The following is a 23,894-nucleotide window of genomic DNA, read 5'->3' on the forward strand; positions in this document are numbered from 1 at the left end:
TTCTAAAACTGGTGGTGTTCACCCTTGTAACATTTAGACACAGAGAAAACCTGTACAATATGATCTAAAAGCTATAATTTCTACATCCCTGGTTCCCTTTTCCCTGTAAACACAAGCTCCTTACTTCTAGTCTGGACACATATTGTAGGTGTATCCTATGTCAGAATCTCAAAACAGTTAGTTGTCTGAGAAGATAAGATGAAGAAGAGACTTTTGAAAACCGAGATTTGTTCCATTAGTTTTTTCCTTTCAACCAAGTTCTTTTGCATAAAGGATCACTTTTGCCTGCGTTAGAAAACATATTAATCTTTGAGTCTCAGCCTTTAGATAGCTGTAGCTCAACTCTACTCAAAAATTTCTGCATTAAGCAAACAAAATTTCTCTCACTGTTTTTCTTGACAGCCACAAGAAATCCAAGGTTTCAGAACTTTTTTTCTTGTCTTCAATATATGAACTTTTCCATTTGACTTTTTTTTCTGTGTTCCACAACAATACATTTGCAAGCCTTTGAGTATGTTTTTGCCTTTTGTTCCTCTTCTCATGGTTACCCCTGAAAGCATAGCTTAGAACAATTGTATTCGACTATAGTCTTGATTTAAGACTGTTAAAAGCACTTTCTATACCCTGAGCAGACACATTTCTTCAGTGGGTTTGAGTAGGACTGACCAAAAGTTTGTGCCAGTTGACTATTCTTTTTCTGAGATCCACTTTGTCAAGCCAGATACAGGCTTCGCCAATCAAGGTCTTTTTCATAAACTTCCCTCCATTGGAAAAAAGTAAAATCTAGAAAAAATAGCCAAAATTATATATATTTGTGCGTATATTTTCAACCTTTTTTATGGACATTTGCTCATCAAAGAAGTAACAGAGACAAGAAAGGGTGAGGGTGAGAGAAGTAGCAGGCATACTTGTAGGAGAACTAATAACTAACATGTCCTCAAAAGATTTGCATAATATTAATTAATTTACCTCAACATTTCCCAAAGGCAAAGACATATCCTGAAGCACAGGGGAATTCTAGATAATATTAGCTAGCTAGATAAACCTAGCTAATTCTGACTAGGTTTGTGATTAAACTGATTGAAAGTTTCAAAAAAGAAATTTGCTAGGTGCATGTTTTATTACTTAATGAAATATTAACTCAAATACAGAATTATTTGAGTGGTGAGTACATAAATACGAGTTTACAAGGCGGATAGAACATAACACTGACTTTAAATGCCATTTAACTTACTGGGAATTTTATTATAGGAAGCATTTCCAAAGTGGCTTCTTGTCATAGGTAGAGCTTACACTAGTTGAAATTCCATGGGATCTCATACTCAAGAAATTTTTTTCTTTTAGGGATCAGTTGAAAGAAAGGTAGAGAAACTGAGATGGAAATAACCATTACTCCTTGACAATTCTTCTCTCACGCTCTCTCTTTCTTTTTGGAATCTCCTTCAGATAATTCATCTTTACTCCTGACTAAAATTTACTGTTACATTTCTGATTTCAAAATCTACTTTTCTGTCTCTTTTAGCCTCTGGTTTGGAGATTTCAAATGGCACATTATATGTTTTATTGGACCCTGCCTTCCTATCAAGTTTATCACATTTCAGACAAACTCATGTTCTTTCTCCCTATCCATCCCTTCTGTAACTACTCAATCTCTGTGACTGACACCTTTGTTCACACAGAGTTCAGAGTATCCTTTAATTTTTTTATTCCCTTCAACTCTAATATCAGTTAATTATCTCAGTGCAGTTTTTGCTTTGCAATATCTCTTATATACGTCTCTAGTACAGGCCTCTAAGTGCCAGTACCATGGTCTTCTCTTCCCACATTTTTTCAGCTCTTCCCTCCCTCCTCCTTTGTTCTCTTTCATTCCATGTCTCTGTATCTACTAAAGATATACTATGTACAAGCATTGTGCTAGGCTACAAAACAAAGAGCAATGAAAATCAAGCCTTGCACTAGAGAAGCTGAGAGTACAGAAGCAGTGAGAGGTAAGTACACAAATTGTTGTACAAGACTGGGATTAATGGCCTAATGAGATAAGCAAAACATTATGTGAATAAGGTGTGATAAATTACACGCAGGGTCATTATTAAAGAGCTGAGTTTACATTGAAAGATATGGAAAATTGTGATAGATGGAGAGAGATGGAGAAGGGAGTATTGAAGGAGAGGAAAAATATGAGCAAAGAATTAGAGGTTTAACCTGACTTCAAGATTCTGGTGTGAATGGGGTCAAGAGTGAGTGGAAATGTCTACAAGGAGATGAAATTAAGTCAATACAATCAGAACTCACCTTAGAGGACTCTGAATGAGTCAGGATAATGATGAATCATTGGAGGGTTTCAATGTAACCTAGCCAGTGTTTTTAAAAGATACCTCTGCCAGCAGTGTGATAAAATGAATTAAAGGGTAAGATATTGATGGCAAGTAGGCCAGGTATACTGCTGAGATGATTTGCATAACAAAGATGAGGACCCAAAGAGGATTAGTGTGGCAGTGAGCATGGAAAAAAATCTATGTAAAATAAACTAAGTAGGTAGAAGAGAAGCAACTTGGTAGCTAAATGGATGGGATGAGTGGGTTGGGGAATTTTAAAGGGCCCCTGGGAAGTTACCTCTAAAAATTAACTTGTAAAATATCACATAGTATATGATTGGCATTTAAATATTGAATAATTAAATGGGAAATAAATACAGTATAAATGAAAATCTAAAAATCGGAACTGTATGAGTTACCTGAAGAGAATGTCCAGCAGGACTTAGGCTGAATCTAAAAGTTTCATTGAATGAAGGCTCTCGATCATGTCTACATACTCTTGTTTTTTTCTTGATCACCTTTTTTTGGGTAGAAATGTTCATCACATATATTTTCACATATAAATCTGAAAATAAGAATTCAGCTTGTTAAGTGTCCATTAATAATACAATTTTCTATTGAAAGAGTTATAATCGTATACGGAGAGTTCTCCTACATTTTACACAAAGCCAGTAGCCTGTGAACAATTTGTTTCAGACAACATAATTAAAATATACACCAATTTTCTTAGAAACTTAAATGTTTTCTTGTTGTATAATAAATACATCACTCTACATTTGTGTTGAAAAAATCTAATTTTTAACTAGTAAAATATCAACTTGCTCTATATAAGAGAAATTCATTCTTATTTCATATTTTTCAGATATATTTGGTACACAGCCCAAGTTTTAATTAGCATTTTCTAGGCTATTTAGGACACACTCCTAAAGAGTTCCTAGATACATTATATTGCTCATTATCATAAAATTAGATACCTGGTAAGTGATCAGGAGATTTAAATTTGTAGGTGATATTTCTGCACTGGAGGATTTCAACTATGAGTTGTTCCCCATCTGTCTTCATTTCTTTCTTCAGTGCAATCTTGATTTCTCCCATTACCTGAGTTTTAACTGGAACAATTTAATTTAAAAGTTAAGGAATATGTCATGCCATTAATTAAGTGGTTAGTTCAATAATTTACACATATTTTCATTTATTGAGTGTTTATCAAGTGCTAAACACCTTATCGCATCCTGTGGATACACAGATGAATAAAATACAGCCCCAGCCCTTAAAGAGAGGAAGGTCTCATGGAGAGACTGGTAAATTGTACGCTTACAATAAAGTATGTTAAGTATAATGATAAGCAAGTAACAAGAGGGGTATGGAAGAAATGCAAGTAGGTAACTATTACTCAACTGTAGATTTTTAGGCCAAAAGAGGTAATAGATGAGACTACAGGGGACTATAGGAAGACAGTCATACATAAAAATAATAGAATTCTAATATAATATAATATATAGGAAGTATTAAGTCAAGTGAAATGCAAGAAGTTGTTTGCCGACAATTGCTCACTACTTACCAGGCTTGCAAAAGAACGCTTGCTAACACAACTAAATGTCGTTGTATATTATATCTACTTCCATTCTATTTTTCTTGTAAAAGAAGTAGGCTACAAAAGTATATGGTAATAACATTACACAAGGGAAAATATGAGTGATTGAAATGAATTCAATGTATTTCTTTCTAGTGTTTATCTTGGATCTTTACATTACTGAAGAAGCTATTCACACTAGGTCAAATTCTTTATTGATTCATCCTTTTCTCTATCGATGCATATATTTATCCACTTATCATTCACCAACAAATATTTTATTTTCCACCCTACTCTGTGATAAGCACTCTGTTAGGAAGAATGGATACAATCATAAGCCAATATACGCATGCTTATTGGTCTTATGGTTTTTCTGTCTATTGGGAAGAAATCCATCAATGAAATATTTTCGTCAATAAGTGTACAATTAGAAGGAGAGGAAAGGTTCTGAAGTACAAGAGCATGGTTACAAGAAAGCCTAGGAAAGGGCTTCATGAGCTGAAACCAGCAGAATAAGAAAGAATTAACTAGGTGACATGGACGGGGAAGAACATTATAAAGAGAAGGAACAGTGTGTTCACAGAAGGCGACGTCATGGGACTGAGGAACTAAATAAATATTCCTGTGATTATAAGATATTGTTAAGTGGTACTATGTTAAGAATTTGGGTTTTACCTTTAGAACAATAGGAATCTATTAAAGGTCTTTAACATGGATGTAGATCATTTGTTCTCAAACGTTTCCGTCTCAGGATTTCTTTATACTCTTAAAAAAAAATAGTGGTACTCAAAGAACATTAAAATTTCTAATTAAAAAGTAAAATTGGATATTTAAAAGTTTATTTATTGATTCAGTTAAAATGACATTAATATACCTATAAATAAGTATTTTAATGAAAAATAACTGTATTTTCCAAAGCAACAAAAAATAGTGAGGAGTGACATTTTATATTTTTCAAATTTCATTAGTGCTTGGTTTAATAGAGGACAGCTGGATTCTCATACCTGTTTCTACATTAAATCCAGTTCAATATGCTGTTTTATTTGAAATATATGACAGGCTCACACAGATATATATATATAGTTGGAAAAGGAAGGAGTATTTTAATATCCTTTCAGACAACTGTGGACAATCTTTGATACTACATTAACACTTGAAAAGTGGTAGTTTCTTTAAGATTAGTGTAAATGTGAAATCTGAAACTGTATCAATGAACCTTTGGACTGTTACTTTAAAAAACAATTGTCTATCTTGCACCTTGAATGGACCAGTTAACTATGCCTGAATTGGTAACATCCTATATTGTTCGTTTTGGAAAATACGGGTTTACTGAGTTATGCAGATCTTCAAAACATTGGTATAATTCATACAATATTAAAGGCACATTTGTTAATATCACCATCAATATCATCAAAAAAGTCTGACTATGGAAAAGCTGACAAGCTCAGGGAGGCAGGTATAAGTTTTGGAAAATTTTATTTTTACTTAAAAGTTGATTTTTATTATTGACAACAACTACTGTCAATTGTTTGTCTTAAAGTGAAAAACTCACTTTGTTAAATTTTGAGAAAATGGCAGCTGAATACAGTCAGCCTTCTGCACCCATGGCTCCTGCATCCATGGATCCAACCAACCGAAGATCAAAATATCAACAAAATTTTTTTCCAGAAAGTTCAAAAAAGCGAAACTTGAATTTGCCACATGCAGGCAACTATTTACATAACATTTACATTGTATTAGGTATTATAAGTAATCTAGAGATGATTTAAAGTATATGGGAGGATGTACATAGGTTATATGCAAATGCTACATCATTTTATATAAGGGACTTTAGTGTAAGCAGATTTTGGTATTTGTGGAGGTTGGGGAGGCTCCTGGAAACAATCTCCCATGGATACCAAGGGCTAACTCTACCAAAGTTTGAATAAGCAGAGTTTATCTGTCAGTTGTCTTTCCAGTAAAAATGATATTTCTTGTAAAAAAAAGGCTGGCTCAGCTTGCAACTCAAAAAAATTGCACTAACATGTTTTCTCAAGTCAACCTTCATATTTTGGTATGCAGCAGAAGTGTTTTATGTGTAGTTCCCATTTTATCACACAGAATATTCTAGAACATAGACTATTAGAAACACATGTACTTAAGGGTCTAGGTTTAATAACAAGAATTTTAATTTCTTTATCAAGGATATTGTTAAGTGAAACAGGCAAGTTTTTCATACAAGTGCATGGTGGTAAAAAATAAATACAGCCACTATTAGTACAATTTGGTGCTGCTGCCCTGATTTATGCTAAGTCACCAGCAGTTTTCTGCAGCATTGCTTTTGCATTATCAATGTAAATGTCAACACGGTAAAATGGTAAATAATATCTTAGTATATTTAAAAAATAATTTTGACCTGGATGCACTTCAACAGTCTTGGGGACCCACGGGGATTTCTGAACCATGCTTTGAGAATGACTGTTAAAGAATATAGTTGAGTAATCTCCAAGAGGAAATTAAAGTAACAAAAGCATCATGTACGAAATCTATTAGATTGTAGTTATTTAATCATTTCGATTTAATTTTATCACACTTTTGGATATGGGTTTTTAGAACGTATTTCTTCCCTGCATTAATTTTTGCTTTAGTTAACTTATATTTTCATGTCTAGATGTACCCTGACATGTGGGAAAATATCTAACAATACCATACTTCGGCCTGCTCTCTTCCTTCTTTCAAAACACTAAGTTCCCCAAATAGGCAAAGTTGCCCTCCATGTGTTTTATAAAGTGAAACACAGATCTTCTAGACATAGTTAAATCGTGATAATTCAGCAGCCAATGATCATAGATACTTCACAGTAGCTGGGTGTTAGCTTTACCCTTGAGAAATTCAAGAAAATAAAGTGCAAGCCAAGGATATTTTATACAGCTAAAGTGTCTTTCAAGCAGCAAGCCTATAAGTTTAAGCATAAGGAACTCAAGAATACCATAGAAAAGTTCATTCTCAAGAAATATATAAGAGGATGAATTTCATCACATCAAAGAGATAACTAGAGAGACTTCAGCCAAAGGAGTGATGGTGAATATTTAATATATTTAATTGTAGAACTGAGACTAAAATAAGAGTGAGAATATAGATGGGTAGAAGGGCAGCACATAATTGTCATGTATTCTGATAGAGTATAAAGGATGAAACTGAAAGAGATGGATGACAAAGGGAGAGAAAGGGACAAGTAGAATGAGATTGTTGATTTTTGAATAGGTAAATGGTAGGTGACAAGTTATACTATTTAAAATTGACAAGACAGATGGTAAATGGTGCGTAAGAAGAGCAAACATAATAAACGTATAAAAAAAGACAATCATTGGAACAAAGATACAAAGCTTTCTTAATTACAAAAAAAATTTAAAAAAATTAAAGACACCAAACGGAGAAAGAAACACAACAAATCTAACATCATATACACAATAGTTATAAAACAAAATGCAGAGTTGTGATCAAACATATCTGTCATATCAATAAACATGAACAGGTTCAGTGAGCATATTTTTAAAAAGCTATTCAGATTAGCCCATAAAGCAAAGCTTACAAGCTATGCTATGCTAAAACTTAGTTTTGTTTCAAATAGTCACAAATACATAAATTGTAAGCATGCCAGATGTATGGAAACAATAAGAGAGCAGGGGTTGCTATCTTACTGTGAGGCTAAATAGAAATCAGTTTGAAATGTAGTAAACAAGACAAAAAAAGGACATTTTATAAAGTTAAACATCCATAAATCATAATGAAGACAAAACAATTATGAATATCTATGCACCACTAAAATATGTTTTGAAACTAGAAAATAAGGTGTAAAGATATAGGAGATGAAAGCCAGAATAAAGAGAATAATAATAAAATACTTTAACACAGTATTTTCAGTACAAGACAGGTGAAGTAGACTAAAATATGTAAAGACAGAATATTGAGACACCATAACCAATACAGCAGATCTCAGGATGTATATATTAAACACTACACCCTGATAAGACAGAAAATATCTTTTCCTCAATTAAATATGGAACATGGATCATATTGACTGATTATGTATTGACTTACAAAGTAGACAACGGTAAGTTCTATAAAATGAAGCTAATACATTGTCTGATAACACACACACACACACACACACACACACAAAGCCTTTAACGAAACAATTCTTGGCTGAACAGCAAAATACAATGAGAAAATACAGAAGTTCTGAAGAACAATGATAATCTATCAGAATCGATGAGAATTAAAATAATGATCAGAGGAAAATCACCAGTCTTAAACACCTATATCATTTAAAGCAGTGATCAGAAGAAAGTGCATATATGCATTAATATTCCATCAACAAAATTTTAAAAAAATACAATTGATTTAAACTTCCAATTCCAAAAGCTAGAAAAAGAACAACAAAGTAATATAAAAGAAAGTACAAGAAAATAAATAATAAAAATATACACAGAAATTAATGAGGCAGAGTATAGAAAAAATAGAAAAATAGTAGATAAAATTAATGAATTAAAATTCTGGTACTTTGACTAGCATCAATAAAATAGAAAAAACAATAATGAATTTAGTCAATAATATGTGGCCTTAATATTATGATTTACAAATGGCATGTGGTCTTTTAACTATGACACTACTCTCCTCTCAGTGATTTGGTGTAAACATTTTAGTGTCCTGAATATACCCTAATACTATCAGCTCACATTCTGTTTACACATTCTTGACAGGCCGCAACAGCAAATATGTCTAATATATTTCTTTGAACTTGTGAGGGACCATCTAGCTCAGGTTACTGAACTATTTTAAATAAGTGTAAACAAGCCCATTCAAATCAATCTGTTTAATTTTAAAGAACTTTGCAAGAAAATGAAGAATCTTCAATATAAAAATGAGAAAACAAGACAGATCTTAGAATCTCCTTTCTTTAATACCTAGAAAAACTAGGGGAAAAAGTAAAATTTAGGAAAGTATTAGCCAGTAGCAACTAACCAAAGAATAGTCTCCTGCCAGAAAATGCTGAGTGGTGTGTAGGAATGGAAAGGCAGATTCTGGGAAGGCTCAGCTTAGCAGCATCCCCAACCATACCACGTATCACAAAATTTTGCCAGGAAAAGAGAGATGAATTGCCAAAACCCTGAGAATTATCACCAAGTCCCCAGCACAGAGAAGTGGATGAACAATGAGCTTAGGCAGCCCCAGAAAAGTCATACTAAACCCTTGAGAGTGGCAGCTTTGGCTCATCGCTAGGAAGATCTGAGGGTTTCACTGAAAATAGGAAAAACAACCAGTGCTCCCCATTTACTGGGGATCCAAGGTTAAGGAGGAGAAAAATCCAAAGCTGAGAGAGTCTTTTCATTGGAGTAAGACATACCTGGGCTTGGTTGAGTGAATGCTGGCAAAACAAAAGCAAAAACAAAACCAAAAAACATTTAAATCAAATCTCAAGAGAGAGCAAAACGTAGTCAATCAGGGCAGCAAATCTATCTGTGAAACAGCTCTATTTCTTTCCTCCAAAGGCATAGAAAATTGGATAGAACTACTACTGCTCCATCTCTCAAACAGTAACTGGGATGGAGGGGAAAAAGAGTATTCTAACTGATAAGGAGGGAGTCAAGGAAAATACTCCCACTATTTGGAGCCAATAGGAGTTGTGGACAGAATTGATCACACCACTGAACATGATGAAATGAAACAATTTTTTTCTGGGAAAAATTCACTGTTATAGGTCATATTGCTCTAAAACTCCAACATGCCAAGCATATAAAATTTATTGTTGCTGTTTACCACTTTCTCACTTCAGAAGAAAGGTAGAATTAAACACTTGCTAACTGAAGTTCTCAAAGCATCACATTGCCTATTTTTTTCTTGGAAGGTTAAATTCACATGCTTCACAGTGTTATATTTGTGAAGTTCTTGTTAAGTTTTTCCTACTCCAGATTGTTCTTTATTGTTTCTACTAAAGGAGGAGAGGAACATACCTACTGAGGTGGTCTCAAAGGACGCTTGCATTAATTATGAGTTGTCACTATCAATCGTGCTTGCCCTTTCACTGGTTCAGAATACCTTTGTCATTGGAAACAGATGCATATGGATGGTGACAAAAACCTCTGTTTTCACTCTCTCCACAGGGTGAGGGAGAGTGGTGGGTGGGGGGTCAGCAACTACAGATCTGCTTGGGCCTCTGAACTGAAGAAGACAATGCACACATAGAGGCCATGTGTGGGTGTTTTGTCATTGTGATTGGAGTAGAGAGTAAATGGGCAGTAAAAATTGCTTTGACCAGCCTCCAAGTCTCTTGGTGTCCCAAAATTTATGTTTTGGTTGTATTAAAAGAATAAAAATTAATCCTACTCTAGAGAAGATATTTATCTTACAACATGATACATAGCTATGATTAAGAGTAGAAAGAAGACTGTCTTTTCTCCATTGTATATTCTTGTCCCTTTGTCCAAGATTAATTGACTGTAGGTGTGTGGGTTTATTGCTAGGCTCTCTGTTCTGTTGCATTGATCCATATGTCTGTTTCTGTGCCAGTACCATGCTGTTTTGATTACTGTAACTTTGTAGTATTGTCTGAAGTCTGGGAGGGTTATGCCTCCATCTTTGTTCTTTTTCCTCAGGATTGCTTTGGAATTCTGGGGGCTTTATGGTTCCATGTAAATTTTAGGATTATTTGCTCTAGTTCTGTGAAAAGTGTCATGGGTAATTTGATAGGGATAGCATTAAATCTGTAGATTGCTTTGGGTAGTATTGCCATTTTAACAATATTAATTCTTCCAATCCAAGAGCATGGGACATTTTCCCATTTCTTTAACTCATCTTCAATTTCCTTTATTAACGTTTCATAGTTCTCAGCATGTAAGTCTTTCGCCTCCTTGGTCAGGTTTATTCCTAAGCGTTTTTTTTTTTTTTTTGGATGCCATTTTATTTTATAATTTTTTATTTTTATTTATTTTATTTTTGGCTGTGTTGGGTCTTCGTTGCTGCGTGCGGTTTTCTCTAGTTGCGGCAAGCAGGGGCTACTCTTCGTTGTGGTGCACAAGCTTCTCATTGCGTTGGCTTCTCTTGTTGTGGAGCACAGGCTCTAGGTGCGCGGGCTTCAGTAGTTGTGGCACGTGGGCTCAGTAGTTGTGGAGCACGGGCTTAGTTGCTCCACGGCATGTGGGATCTTCCCTGATCAGGGCTCGAACCCGTGTCCCCTGCATTAGCAGGAGGATTCTTAACTACTGCACCACCAGGGAAGCCCTTGATGCAATTTTAAAAGGGAGTGTTTTCTTACTTTCTCTTTCTGATATTTCGTTGTTAGTGTAAAGAAATGCAACAGATTTCTGTATGTTAATCTTGTATCCTGCTACCTTGCTGAATTCATTTATCAGTTCTAGTAGTTTTTGTGTGGAGTGGTGTAGGGAAAGCTGGATAGCCGCATGTAAATCAATGAAGTTAGAACACACCCTCACACCATACACAAAAATAAACTCAAAATGGCTTAAACACTTAAATGTAAGACAGGACACCATAAAACTCCTACAAGAGAACATAGGCAGAACATTCTCTGACATAAATAATACCAATGTTTTCTTAGGTCAGTCTCCCAAGGCAAGAGAAATAAAAGCAAAAATAAGCAAATGGGACCTAATCAAACTTACCAGCTTTTGCACAGCAAAGGAAACCAGAAACAAAATGAAAAGGCAACCTATGGACTGGGAGAAAATATTTGCAAACAACGTGACCCACATGGGCTTAACTTCCAAAATATACAAACAACTCATACAACTCAGTAACAACAACAACAAAACATCCCAATCGAAAAATGGGCAGAAGACCTAAGTAGGCATTTCTCCAAAGAAGACATACAGATGGCCAATAGGCACATGAGAAGATGCTCAACATCACTAATTATTCGAGAAATGCAAATCAAAACTATAACAGTCAGAATGGCCATCATTAAAAAGTTTACAAGTAACAAATGCTGGAGAGTGTGTGAAGAAAAGGGAACCTCCCTACACTGTTGGTTGGAGTGTAAATTGGTGCAGCCACTATGGAAAACAGTACGGAAGTTCCTCAAAAAACTAAAAATAGAGTTGCCACATGATCCAGCAATACCATTCCTGGGCATATATCTGGACAAAACTATAATTCAAAAAGATACATACACCCCAATGTTCATAGCAGCACTATTTACAATAGCAAAGACATGGAAACAACTTAAATGTCCATCAACAGAAAAATAAAGATGTGATCAATATATGTATATATAACGGAATACTACTCAGCCATAAAAAAGAATGAAATAATGACATTTGCAGCAACATGGATGGACCCAGAGATTATCATACTAAATGAAGTAAGTCAGAAAGAGAGACAAATACCATATGGTATCACTTATATGTGGAATCTAAAATATGACACAAATGAACTTATTTATGAAACAGAAACAGACTCACAGACATAGAGAAGAGACTTTTGGTTGCCAGGGGGGAGGGGGTGGGAGAGGGGTGCAAACTATTATATATATAAAGGATAAACAATAAGGTCCTACTGTATAGCACAAGGAACTATATTCAATATCCTGTAGTAAACCATAATGGAAAAGAATATCAAAAAGAATATATGTATGTACAAATATATACATATATATACATACATATATATATATACATACATATATATATATATATATAAATGAATCACTTTTCTGTACACCAGAAACTAACACAGCATTGTATATCAACTATACTTCAATTTAAAAAAAAAGAATAGAAAGAAGAGGAAGAGATGACGGATATATAGAGGGCATAGTTCAAAAATGAGATGACAAAATAATAGGTGGGGTGAAAATGGGGATAACAGAGCTAAAACACAAATAATCCCATTTGAAAGCTGTTAATGAATTAGAAACATCCTGGGAACAAAATTAAATAAGATAGAAATCAGTATTATTGACATAGAGGGAAGAAGGCTTAGGATGATACAGAGAGAAAAATAAAGAAGTTACAGAACAATGACAGATATATTAGAACTGAAAAATATGATCCAATATATCTTATTGCTCAGAAAAAGTAAATTCAAGAGAATAGAAAATAACATCTATTTAAAATATAAAGATATTTCTCTGAAATAACAGAAGAGTGAATCTCTGGACCAAAAGATCATCCTATACTCATTGAAGTAATAAGTTGGTACACTGATATATCCAGCTTAAGCTACTTCAAGGATACAGAAAACATTCTTTAAAAATCCAGGGGAAAAAAAATAAGTCCTCTGAAAGAGTACATTTGTGTATAAAAGAAACAGCCTTCCTAAAATATATAAAAGACTATGACAAGGACATAGAGGCTATAGTAATGAGGGAAAGAAAAAGAGAGGAGAGAGAGGGGGAGAGAGGGAGAGAAGAGGGAATGAAGGGAAAATCTGAAGATGAAATCCAGGCCACCAATAAAACAATGGAAGAGGAAAGTGGAAGAAAGTGGAAGAGTGTTGATTTCCTTTAAGTGGAGAGTTAATCAATAAAATTTAAATTTGAAATAGAGTATTAAAAAACATAATTACTCAATCTCTTAATATTTTCAATTTTGTTTCTTAAACTTAGTGAGCTCTTTCATAAACTATGGCTAAAATATTTATTGAAATATTTTACATGACTAAAATAGTTATTGAAATTAAGTTATTCCTTTATTTTTACAATATTATAGTCTTTTTTGTTAAATTTAAAAACAATATAATTATTTTTTGACAAAGAACAGGACTAATTTAATTCCATTTTAACAAAATTGTGTGTGTCCCTCTCTTTAGCTAGCTGAAGTGCTCCAAGTAAGTAGAACTGTAAAACTGGCTTACTTTTATCTTGCACAGCTTTCTTTTTTCACACTCTCCAGTGCTTTATTCTCCTTTAAGATATGCAGTGTTCTTTCCACTTTATTTTCTTAAAAAAGAGTTTACATATGTTTTATCTTTGAAAAACTGTGTATGTTGTATCTGTAAGCAACATTTATACACATACCTGTATCTATATCTCCAACTACTTTATACTTTTAGTAAAGTATATTTTAAGAAAAAATTGCAATTAACAGAACACAATCATTATTTCACAAGAAATAAAGTTGGTAAAATCCCCATTTTACAGATGAGAAAATAGTGACTTGCATGTTTTAAGTAACTTGCAAAATTGTTAAGCGTCCTAGGCAGAACTTTACTCTAGATCTTCTGATTTTAAGCATAGGGCTCTGTTCTCTCATGAACACCTTATATTTTCTTATGAATAATATTTGTAGAACACTGGCTCATTCATGGAAATATTCATTTAAAAATATTTTTAAAAAATATTATCAGAATGAAAGGATTTTTCAGGGGCTATTTTGCTATTTTATTTTACCCAAACACAGGACTTTAGAAAGCAGGGAAGCATAGCAAACAATTATTTTAGTTGGTTAAACAATAGCTAGAAGTTATCGTCTACCTTTATACACTACACCGATTATACAGGATATTTATATTAAAGAAAAAAAAACAGCAATACTTTCTGAAATATTCGTAATTATATGAGAGTCTATACAGAATTGACTTAGACACACAAAGTAAAAGAAGTGTCTATTGATTAAGAAAATGTTTCTTTTTTATTTGCATTATTGGTATTTTTAACACTTAACTGGATGGAGTACAAATTGAGGTTTACGTTTTCCCAAAATTGTAAGCATTATATTGCAACTTGAGCAGCTTTTGCCAATGCAAGACCATTTCCAACAAAAGTCTCTTTAGAGGCAATGTTTAATGAGCTGGAAGTGAATAAAATGTGGAAAAGTAAAGAAGCAAAGAATGTTACTTTGTAAAAGGAAAGTCTGTGTAAGGAAAAAAACAGCGAATAAAATTCTCAACACTTAGATTTCTTTGCATTTGCAAATTTTCGTTAATAAATACTACATAGCAATGTTGCAGGTCACTGGTGCTAGCTAATACAGTCTGAACTGGTTTTAGGTAAGACGCATATTTAGCTCTGACAGTATATCACCTCATAATTTGTTAACTAGCTCCTATCACTCATTCCAAGTCTAAGAAAAGTCCAATATAGAATTAAGATGGATTTTAAAAACCAGGAATTCTGGCTTTTAGCCCTGTGAGATGGCAGGCCTGTCATTAAATATCTCTGTTTTGTATTTCCTCATATTGTAAAGTGAAAATATGTAATAAGATTATTTATAGACCATTTATAGTATCTTTCAACTTTACAGAATAATAAATTTTTAGACATCTTCTGATATTATCTAAATATTATTTAGTCCTGACCCTCTACTAAGCATCTTCTATCCTAGATAATTTTGTCTGTTTACTCAGGGATTCTAAACCTTCTCATTATAGAAAGTCTGAATAATGTGCTAATACCTATTAATAGCCAAAGTAGTGATGTATATTTCCTCATGTATAATTGTATTTTCCTTCATTTCAATTATTTTTACTCTATCAGTTTTAGTCTAAGGGATGATCCTCTAAAAAAAAGCTAGCACAACAATGGCAAATTGTTAGCGGAATGCCTAAAATGGTAATTATTCAATAAGCATTAATTCTTTTTTATGTCTCAACATTTGATGCAATGGAAGATCAGTTCTAGAAGTAATTGACAGTTTACACCTAGCAAGCGTATCTATACCATTAGGTCAATTGCTCAATCTATTCAAAGTAAACAAATAAAACAAAAAATATGTCTTGATATATCCATATAAATCAAGACTTTTTAAATGGAAATTTCTTTAATAAAAGGTCTTCTTCTACTTCACTGAGCCTTTTAGAGAAAAGAAGTGAGCTAACTATAGTTTGTTCTATTCAACAGTCTCTCTATAATTTGCAAACATGTGTATCAACCTTACCCTACAGCCTATAATAAATTTTACCTTCCATGCTGAAATTCTCTCTCTCTCTTCCAAAAGTTCAAAGTGGTACTCACTAATTTGATGGTGGTACTCAATAATTATCTAAAATTGGTACTTCCTTTGTCTTTACACCATGTCCTTGAGTAGCAGGGAAAGCTACTAGATCTTTAACTAGTCTGGTAATCTTATTTGTATTGAATTTCATCTCCTAGTATATTGTTGTTTTCTAGCAGCTGTATTCAACTCATTGATATGTTTTAAACTTAGTTCTCAGAAACATGTTTTCTGGACAAAGGTTCTTACCTGTATAGAACACTTTATATGCAGGACTGAATAGAAGGAGTGAAGAATTAGTTTTTAAAGGTTTATCCTAGTAATTTAATGTTCGAAAGGAGGAAGCAAAAATGAAACTAATTTCTTCATTCTATATTGTATTAAATTCTATTCCAAGTACTCGCACTGTAAGATCTCCTGAAGTTGACTCTCCATAAATCAGCTTGCTCATACAATGAGAATGACACCATGCAGCCAACTCCATTATCTGACTTCTTTGCTACCTTTGTAAATAACAGATGACTGTAAATGCTTGGGTCCAGCACTTTTTACTAAAACATACCATTAATAAAGTGTTAGAGAATTCCCAAGACAGGATTTGTGAAACGCTTTGTGATTAGATATAAATAATTCCTTTATAGGCAATTCAATATATTTGTTTCAAAAAAAATGAATCCTCATCCCAAATATATTTCACAAAATATAATTTTCTACTCTCTAACAGTTTAAGTATATATTCATCTATAACCAAGTGAATAAGTATTACTATAATATTATAAAGAATACAGATTAAATAAATTTTAAAATAACATATGTATAGCACAGAGAACTGTATTTAATATCCTATGGTAAACCATAATGGAAAAGAATATATAAAAAAAGAAAGTGTATATGTATACACATTATAACTGAGTTATATATATATATATATATATATGTATAACTGAGTTACTTTGCTGTACAGCAGAAATTAACACATGGCAAATAAACAATACTTCAATTAAAAAACAAACAAAAAATAAAATAACATGTAAACGTCAGTCATATCATCTCAATTTTTCCTAAACTATTTGAAATAGACAGAGGTATGACTAACTTCACTTTCAAGAAAAGAGACTCTAAAGTTCAGGTTGATTAATCTGCCAAAAGTCACATAGCTAGATTAGATGTTTCCAGCAAGACACCCCAAGGTTATTGCCAAAATTTTGATTACCTATTATGTAAAAGTGATTATGTGCCAAATTCATGTATATGCTTGTGAGCATGCCTATGTTGGGGGGAGGAAATTTCAGGTTTTGTGGGGAAGTTGTGCTGGAAAGACCAGGTACAGACAGGAGAAAATGCTCACCCATTTCCTTTCTAAAGCATTAGTTTGTGATCATATACTTCTTGATTTGCTGCATGTAGGGAATTACAATATACTCGAATGGTATCCACAATGCATTCAATTTCTTAAACAACTCTCCTATACCAGGTACATTATGTATGTAGACTACTACAGCCTTTAAAGGGTAAAGACTGTTCCTTATTTATCCTGGTCTTTTTAGCCCACAGAAAAGACACCTAGAATATATTAGATGTTTAATGAATGAATCTGTAAAACTTTCTCTAATATTTACAGCAAACCTACAAATTAGGTATCGTTTTCATTTAGCTCTTAATGAAAGTGATTGATAAGGCTTGAATTAAAAGCCCATGCTCTTCCCATTAAACTAAGCTGAGGCCATAGATCTGGAGATATTTTGGAATCTTTTTTCAAACCTATGGTTTTCACCCCAAATAAATGCTTTTTGTCAGCTAATTAATTGCATTCTCTGTTTACGGGCATATACAAGCCTCTGTTATTCAAAGCCATGGGGAGCCAAAGGAGGAGGCATTTTGCTATGTTTTCATTAAGTTTTTTTTGCAAGGCAAAAGAGTTCTGTACGCTTTCATTAAGGCCCTTATTTGAAATAACCCAGATTCAAGGAGATATTTTATACAATAAGGCAGGCATTTGGGTCTAATATGATCTAAGAGTTTTGTGAAAGTAGGCCAGGCCTGAACATTCTCTCTGTCTTCTTACATAAAGAAAGCCTTTCTTTCTGAGACAAAACCAGAAAGAACATCATTTTAGAAGGAAAAAAATAGATTTTTCTGATTGATCTTCAGTGTTTTGGGCATTTTTTGTCCTTTTGGTACATGATTCTTAGCATTCATTTTGCTGTGACTGAAAATAACCGGAGCTCTTTAAAAAAAAACTTTTAATTAAAGCCTCCCATACATTATCTTGTATGAGACCTAAAAAAGAAAACACCAAAAACCCAAAAATCTTCACAAAAAAAAAAAAAAAAAATCCACTGTTAGAGAATAAAAAATGAAAACCTAAAAGGACATTACATTTTAAATATTTGCAGTTATGAAATACCCCTCAGATGCGTCAGGAAAACAAATCCTAAAATGAGTGAAATCAGAGAGCTGGTATGATATAACAAGAGGGCAGTAATGTTCTTTTCCAGAGAAGCGTCAAGTTTAAGAAGACAAGGCTAGCTTCCTGAGTTCACAAGGCATTGACTAGACCTCCCATCTAAACTTCTTGACCTTTGATCTAAAATCAGGAAGACTACCTACCCAGGAGAAGTGATGGGTCTACACATATTCTCTTTTTACAGAGAAACCTTAGCATCGTCATGTAATGATTTTAGAAAATAAAATCAGGTAATAGTATAATGTTAGGGAAACTAGAAGTTCTTGTGGAAAAAAAAAAAAAAGTTTGTCTCTGTAAGAGTGAAGCTACCGATTCACTGTAGAATAATCCCCAGTTTCTCACAGGAGCGGATGGTGATCAGGCAGTCAGGTAACCTCTGAATAAACCTGAGAAAACCACCTGAATGAGGGTTAAATAGATTATGAGAGTCATATGTTTCCATTGGCCCACTAGGTTACTTACATCATTTTGCTTTCTTTGTGCTTAGATTAATTCTACCACACTTAACATACAGTACTTTTGATCCTCCTCTCAGTTTTAACCAATTCTCCAGTTTTTCACTTACTACTAATGCAATATTTGTTCCATTCTATAAATCCATTCCTCAATTCCTCAATACAATTTTTGCAGCAATCACTTTGTCTTCCTTGTCCTTAACTGCCATGCTAGATAAAAGAGCGCACTATAATTCTACCTCAGTTTTGTATTCTCAGCCCACTTGGACTGTGTGTGTATATATTTGCCACTCCAGTTCCCCTCTTCATCAGTCTTACCTGCTTTGCCCCAAGAAGAACACTCGCTTGCACTTCATCACCTGGGTGTCCTTACCTTATATGACTTCTGTGAGGTTTTAGAAATGAAGAGCCAGCAGGAAATGTGAGGGTAGGAGGAGAGAGGCTGGGCTATTTTTTGCCTTCTTTGACTCCATCCTCTCTGTAAGCTAGTTTTGCAGTGGTTGTGCCTCGGTACAAAGGCTACCACTCCTGTCTGCGATCTCCTGTACCGTGGCTGTATATCTTGCTGGGTTCTGGCAATAGCTTCCTTCCCCATGCTTCATTAGACCCAGGGTGGGAATGGCTTTTTTTGTGGCTGGTCCTTAATACGCATCACCTTTCCTTGTTAGTTCCTTTAACCTTCCCCACCTTGTAAATGGTCATTAAATTCTTTTAAACTACCCTCTTGAATGTGTTACCTGCTTCCCACTAGGGCTTCGCGGGACATCCCCTGTTGCATATAAAGTCAGACAGTAATCCAGGGTTTGTTTTGTTTTGTTTGTTTGCTTTTTCTCTATAGGGAGACATTCTCCCAATTCCATCTATGAAACGGTCCCCTTTGATTTGTGGTGCCACTTTGAGTTCCCATATATTCCTGGGTCTATCTCTATGCTTTGTATTCTATGTCATTGTTCCTTTCATCTTGCACAAGTACCAGACTCTTTTGTCTTTATGTTTTAACACCTTGCAGGGTAACCTCACCCTTGTTTCAGTCAGGATAGATTAGATTCTGCTGTAGTAAGAAACACTACCAAAAGAGATTATCATACTAAGTGAAGTAAGTCAGAGGAAGACAAATATCACATAATATCACTTACATGTGGAATCTAAAAAAATAAAAAAATGATACAAATGAACTTATTTACAAAACAGAGAAAGACTCACAGACATAGAAAACAAACTTATGGTTACCAAAGAGGAAAGGGGTGGGGGAAGGGATAAATTAGGAGTTTGGGATTAACAGATACACACTACTATATATAAAATAGATAACCAACAAGGATGTACTGTATAGCACAGGGAACTATATTCAATATCTTGTGATAACCTATAATGGAAAAGAATCTGAAAAAGCATATATATATGTTCATATATTCAATTTGCTGTACACCTGAAACTAAAACACTGTAAATCAACAATACGTCAATAAAAAAAGTTAAGTTAAAAAAACTGAAAGATTTTATTCTCTCTCACTGTACACATCCAATAAAGGTTGGCAGAGTCTCTGCTCTTTTTAGTCACACCATCTCAGGCTGATGGGGAGTCACAATTTTCCCCCTTGCTGACTGCCATGTCTGGAGGAAAAGAGAACTCTACAAGTCTCACACCAGCAGTGAAATGTTCAGTCCAAAAATGGCACACATATTGACCATCCATGACTCATTGGCTAGAACTAGTCAAAGGGCCAACTGTGCCTCAAAGGAGCCAAACAGTCTGGGAGTCAGAGAAACAGAAATAATTAGTGAGCAACACTAATGAACACCAAAACTTTCTTTGCTCCTTTTCAAAGTTGACTTGGATGTTGAAAGTTCTCTATTATTTCATATGAATGTTCGAATAATTATATTGAGTTCCTCAAAAATATCTAGCTGGTGATTTAATCAGAATTTTATTAGATTTATATTTTTATATTTAAATTGTTTCGCTACAAAGCACGGAATGATTCTACATTTATTCAGATTTCCTTTTATGCCCTTTAATAGAGTCCAAAAGTTGTCATGGATATCTTGGTTATTTTACAAGTTAAACCTAAGATACTGTTTAGTTTTGATATTATGAGTGATATTATTATTTTTGTTGCTTTGTTGCTATTGTGTATTTATGATTAATTATTGGTGATCTAGAGTAATTCTTATTAGTTCTAACACTTATCTGTTGATTCCATCAGATTTTCTGCATACATATTCAAATTGTATACAAATAATTTATTTTATTCTTTCCCTTCCAATCACTGTACCTCTTACTCCATTTTCTTTCCCTATATATTAACCGAGACCAATGCTATGTTAAATATTAATAGTAGACATCCTTGTCAATCCTGATCTTAAAAGGCATGTGCCAAAATTTCACCTATAAGTAAAATAATTTTTAATATAATCTTTACAAAATTAAGGAAAGGCCTTACCTTTCCTAATTTGCTAGGAACTGTCATCAAAAAAAAGATGTTTAATGTAAATCAAATGATTTTTCTTCATCCATATCGTTTAATTTGTTATATTAGTGAATATATTAAAATTATGTATCAATCTGTCATAAATACAGTTTTCTAATTTACTTTATTATAAACAAAGCTAAAATAAACATTTTTTACACAACTCTTCCCACATGGATAAAAGAATTTAGCTAGGATATAGTAGAATATTTAAGATATGTTGGGATCATTAGCCAATGATTATTCAAACATGATGCAAATTTTCAAATTTAGTTGTTACTGTCAAATTAGTCTCAAAACTGTTTATACTAACATTTTATGCACTGCTTTTCTATCAGCAGTATAATAATTTTGTCACACTTCTGCAAATCCTGAATTTTTTAAGGAGTTTTAGACAAATAATATATACATATATACATACACACACACACTGAATCTTGATCCATTTCTTTTATATGCATAACAAATATCTACTTTCAGTCTTCATATTGTTTTTATGTTATAATTTTTTGAACAAAAGTTTTATTTTAATTGTAATGTGGTCAAATTTGTTAGTCTTTTACACTACAGTTTTGGTTTTGTGTTTAAATAGTTTTGTTGTTTTGTTTGTTATTTAACAGTTCTTTCATATTTTGCCATTAGGAAGAAAGTCTCTATTTTCTTCTAAAAGTTTTTCACTTTAGATACTCAAACCATCCTCAGTTACTCTTTATTGCTTTTTTTACAGTGTGAGGTAGTAGGAATTTATTTTTCTTTGCAGGCAGCCAAATTTCCTTTAATCATTTCTTTATCTGCAATGCAATTTTTGTTATAAATTAAGGTTTCATATACATGAAAATATTTTCTGGTCCATCTGCTCTGTTTCATTGTTCTACTAGATAATACATGTGCTGTACCACAGCATTTTGTATACTATAACTCTAATTAATCTTGGTAACTAGGAATAACCCTACTTTATCATTTTTATTCAAAATTTCTTAGCCTTTACTTCCTTTATATAAATTTCAGGATCAGCTTTCAAAATTCCACTATAAACTTTTAGTTATTTAATTGAATTTTCATGGTATTCTCATATTAAGTGGGAAACAATTGCAATCTTTATGATATTAATCTTTATGACATGCTCTATATGCCTATTCATTCACGCCTTCTTTTTGGAATTTCAACAGTATTTTGCAATTTTCTCATAAAAGTGTGAGTATTTTGTTAGATTTATCTGCTGGAATCTTAGACTTTAACTCTACTGTGGAGAGTTTCTCTTTTTAAATAATGTTTTTGAAGTGGTCATTATAGGTGACATAAGAAGGCCATTATTTCCTGCCTTGATTTTTCTATTTTTTCTGACTCTGATACCATTTCACCAGCTTTATTTTGAATAATAATTGGGTGATGTATATATTTCCACTTCTTTTTTTTTCAACTCATCGGTGAGACTTTTACTTTAGGTAGATTTTCTGTAAATAGCAGGCAGCTAGATGTGTTTAACTACTTGGATGAAATGTCTCTTTCATTAGGTGATTTTAATACATCAACAAGTTAGAAGTAATCTGGAATTAATTTTACTTTCTGTTTAAATCCTTTTCTTTAAAACTGCACTTTTCTCTATTGTTTTCCTTCTGCCTCCTTAAGGAATGCTTTCATCTGTAAGTAACAGAAAAACTTACTTAGAATGATTAAACAAATAGGGATTCATTTTCTTAATATAAAAGAAATCCAGAGATAGGCACAGGTTTGTCATTTCAGTAGTGAGGCAGGCACCCAAGTTCTTTCTTTCTTTCTACTGTGTCATTTTTAGTACATGTTTTTTTGCCCTTTTTGTCTAATGGTTGCAAGATGCATGCTACATATCCAGGCATCATGTCTACCTTCCAGACACAATAATATGACTCAGAGAGAAAAGGATTTTACATCACAGGGTTCTCGCAAAAATCAAATGAGCTAACACAGTGCTCAGCATTTTTAAGCCTCTTGACAGATGTAAGTTATTTACATTTCCTCTTTACTATAATGGAAATCATTTCTTATTATGTAATTTTTATAAACCCCAAATCATTTTGGACCTCAAGTCCAGGCAGTATATTGTACCCTATCCTTCTGGCAGGAACTTCACACTGATACCTCCAGAGTATACCAATCACTAATTGGCTTAGGTGAACAGTGCCTCCTGGAACTGGGTTTTGCTCATCTTACATACATGAGCAGCACTGACCTCAGGCTTCCTAGTAAATGAAGCATGCCAGATCATTGATACTCCTGATAAATACAAAACACAATTACTATTAAAGTTGAAATTATTAAGTAGAGAATTTAGTAACCTACCTTCAAAGAACAAAAAATAGAACGTTCTATGGACTAATTGCTACTGCCTGCCACCACCTTTGAAAACCTGCTACCAATTTCACTATTTCTGATTGACTGAAGCTAAGCCCTTTTCTAATCAAAAATAGCTATCACTTCCCCAAGTGCTTCAACAGCAAAATAAAAGCCTCCTTATATTCTCTCTATACTCAGTTTACACAGTGATACTCTGAGTAAGTAGTTAATATCAGCTCTCTTTTAAGTCCTCATAAGTCAATCGTTTTCCTCAAATGAGAAAGATAGTATCTGGTACAAAAGCACTTGGCATTATTATCCTCCAAATTAGTAAATCAGACTTTCTTTGGTTTCTTTTTTAAAGGTTGAAA

At 33.4% G+C, this 23,894-nt stretch overlaps 1 protein-coding gene across 1 annotated transcript in view; it reads right to left on the reverse strand.

Annotated features, from left to right (window-relative positions):
- Positions 1–642: 642 nt before the first annotated feature.
- The window catches only part of LOC137768831 (protein piccolo), a 362,658-nt gene continuing 339,406 nt past the window's right edge, over positions 643–23,894 (reverse strand). Inside the window, exons 23-25 of the mRNA XM_068550459.1 lie at positions 3,290–3,424; positions 2,735–2,880; positions 643–783 (exon numbers count right to left, since the gene is read on the reverse strand). Coding sequence (XP_068406560.1) covers positions 643–783; positions 2,735–2,880; positions 3,290–3,424 — 422 coding nt within the window. The remainder of the gene's footprint in view (positions 784–2,734; positions 2,881–3,289; positions 3,425–23,894) is intronic.

This window comes from Eschrichtius robustus, chromosome 8 (genome assembly GCF_028021215.1).
Source record: "Eschrichtius robustus isolate mEscRob2 chromosome 8, mEscRob2.pri, whole genome shotgun sequence".
In the NCBI taxonomy this organism is placed as follows: domain Eukaryota; kingdom Metazoa; phylum Chordata; class Mammalia; order Artiodactyla; family Eschrichtiidae; genus Eschrichtius; species Eschrichtius robustus.